This window comes from Lactuca saligna, chromosome 9, assembly GCF_052625555.1.
Source record: "Lactuca saligna cultivar CGN05327 chromosome 9, ASM5262555v1, whole genome shotgun sequence".
In the NCBI taxonomy this organism is placed as follows: Eukaryota; Viridiplantae; Streptophyta; class Magnoliopsida; order Asterales; family Asteraceae; genus Lactuca; species Lactuca saligna.
This window is the reverse complement of record NC_136425.1, coordinates 43,557,008-43,559,442: the sequence shown is the minus strand read 5'-3', so window position 1 is coordinate 43,559,442 and position 2,435 is coordinate 43,557,008. Positions and strand designations below refer to the sequence as shown.

General features: G+C 31.9%; 1 protein-coding gene across 1 annotated transcript; it reads right to left on the bottom strand.

Moving 5' to 3' along the window:
• Positions 1-1,162: 1,162 nt before the first annotated feature.
• Positions 1,163-1,964, bottom strand: LOC145016285 (uncharacterized). The gene is made up of 2 exons (XM_078974656.1): positions 1,960-1,964; positions 1,163-1,898 (listed from the first exon to the last, which is right to left on the bottom strand). The coding sequence occupies exons 1-2, from the start codon at positions 1,962-1,964 to the stop codon at positions 1,163-1,165; spliced, it is 741 nt and encodes a 246-aa protein (XP_078830782.1).
• Positions 1,965-2,435: the final 471 nt, after the last annotated feature.

Below are 2,435 nucleotides of genomic sequence, written 5' to 3'. Positions count from 1 at the left end.
GTGTTGCAGACACATGGAGTTTTGCAGCTTCCAAATCCCTTACTATTCGCGTTCTCATAAATGTGTTTTCAGCAATGTATCCTGTTCAGCGCTAACGTCCAAATAACACTTGAACTTCAAGTTGTATGATATGACCAATCAATAATCATCATAAAAAATATTGCTACATTCTTCTTTTCTTTTCCCAAAAAATTATAATTAGTCTTTGAAAATATGCAAAGTACTAATGATATATTGTTGATCTTGAACCTGGGCTTAACATATTTAAATAGGCTAGACAAATGAGCCAATGAACAACTTCAAATTATTTGGGTTTAAAATATGTAACTTTTTAGTACGAATTAGGTATCTAGCTATTTGGTATACTTTTAAAAGAATTATTCGTTAAAAAGAAAATCATATTTTGGGACCTATATCACCACCTAACCTAATTTGCATCATATTAAATAAAATAAACACACCGTTTGCAAATTACACATCTCAACTCGTGAGTGGGGGAGATAATTAGATAAACAGTCCCTATAAAAGAGGGAATTTGGACGATCTCCGATAACATATCGAAATTTTGGCTAAATTTCCGGTTTAGTCATATATTATTATTTTTTTACAAAAAAATTCTAGAAAAAATTATATTTTGACCAATTTTATCGGTTGGTAGGGGCGGACGTAGGAATTAATAGCAGGTGTTTCCGAATTTTTTTTTCTAGTGAAACATAATATAAAACCTAAAATTAATTCATTATGTCTACTAAAAAAACAATCAATTACATAAAAAGTTAAAAACATAACTATCTATTACAATTTAAATTTGTCCTTTTCATACCGATATCTTTTGAAATCGTTCAATTATTTTTTCATCATCAAGTCACAAGTGCTTTGGTTTCAACATAGCAAAGCAACGCGTTGTTCAAAAAATCATTGCCCGTTTTGTTGCGCAAGTTGATCTTCATTAGTTTCATCTTCAAAAAGTATCTTTCTACGCTTGCGGTAGCTACGGGTGATATCAAAGTCAACTTTAAAAGCTTATAAACCAAATGATAAGACTGATGTTTCCCCGTACTAACCATCAAACGAGTAAGGTCGGAAATTCCTTTCAAACTAGTGAAGCGCTCATCTTTGATGCAAGAGTGATAAAATATGTCAAGTTGTCCTTCAAGATCTATCATTCTAAATCATCAAAGTCATACTTGTACAACTCACCCAACTTCAACAACTTTGATTTGTCAAATTGTGCAAATGAATGACAAGGGCTCAAAGCACCCATATATTCCAGTAGTTGGGTGGTTGTTACACTAAATCGATCCTGATATTCTATAAGTTGCATATCCACCACCATGTTGAAGATTTCAACCTCAAAATGAAATCTATTAGTCTTTGTGGTCTTACAGTTTCTCGCACCAACATACAACTCTTTCATATCCAAAATATCAATATTGTGTGTTAGACAAAAAGAGGATACATTTGGAAAAATGCTAGCAAACCCCGTGTTTCTTAAAGCTTTCAATGCCTCCATTGTCTCTCTAACAATCGAAGCCACTTCTAAAATGTGTAGATCTTTTCTTTGAAGTTGCTTTGACAATGTACCGTTAAGGCGTAAAATCTCATACATCATATATAAGTAAAACACGAACTTATATGATTTAAAATATGATAAGATTTTGGATGCTTGTTGACGGTTTGCTAATGACCCTCCTTCTTCTTTCACAAAATCTAACACTACAAGAACATCCACAAACAACTTCATGAAACCTGTGAGTGTGTTGAAATGTGAACCCCATCTTGTATCTTCCGCTCGAATTAGTGTAGTCTCTTGTTTTAACCCTTTCCCCGTTTCAAGTTCACCACTACACAATCCTTTTTGCACCCTTTCTCTTGCTTGTTCCCGTAGTAAGTCTTTTCTTGTACACGAGGCACAAATAACATTAATCACCAATAAAATTTGCTCAAAAAATCACTAACACCATCATGCTTTTTAGCTACAGCCACAACCACTAATTGAAGTTGGTGTGCAAAACAATTTACATAAAAAGCTGTGTCATTCTCTTGTAATATCAATGCTTTCAAACTATTGAATTCCCCCGCATATTGCTAGCACATCGTAACCTTGTCCTCTTATCTATTAAAAAAACTAACATATATATATATATATATATATATATATATATATATATATATATATATATATATATATATATATATATAAAACACATAAATCTAATTAAATTAAATTAAAATAAAAAAGTAAATAATAAATTACCAGACAAAACTCAACTTATTACTAGTAATGACTTTATTTATGGCATTTTTTAGTATCAAAGAGGATGTGTCCTTCACGTGACCAAGTCCAATGAATCTTTCCTTCACCAAGCCAAGACTATCGACATATCGCAAAACAATAGCCAGTTGCTCTTTTTTTGAGATATCACTAGATTCAT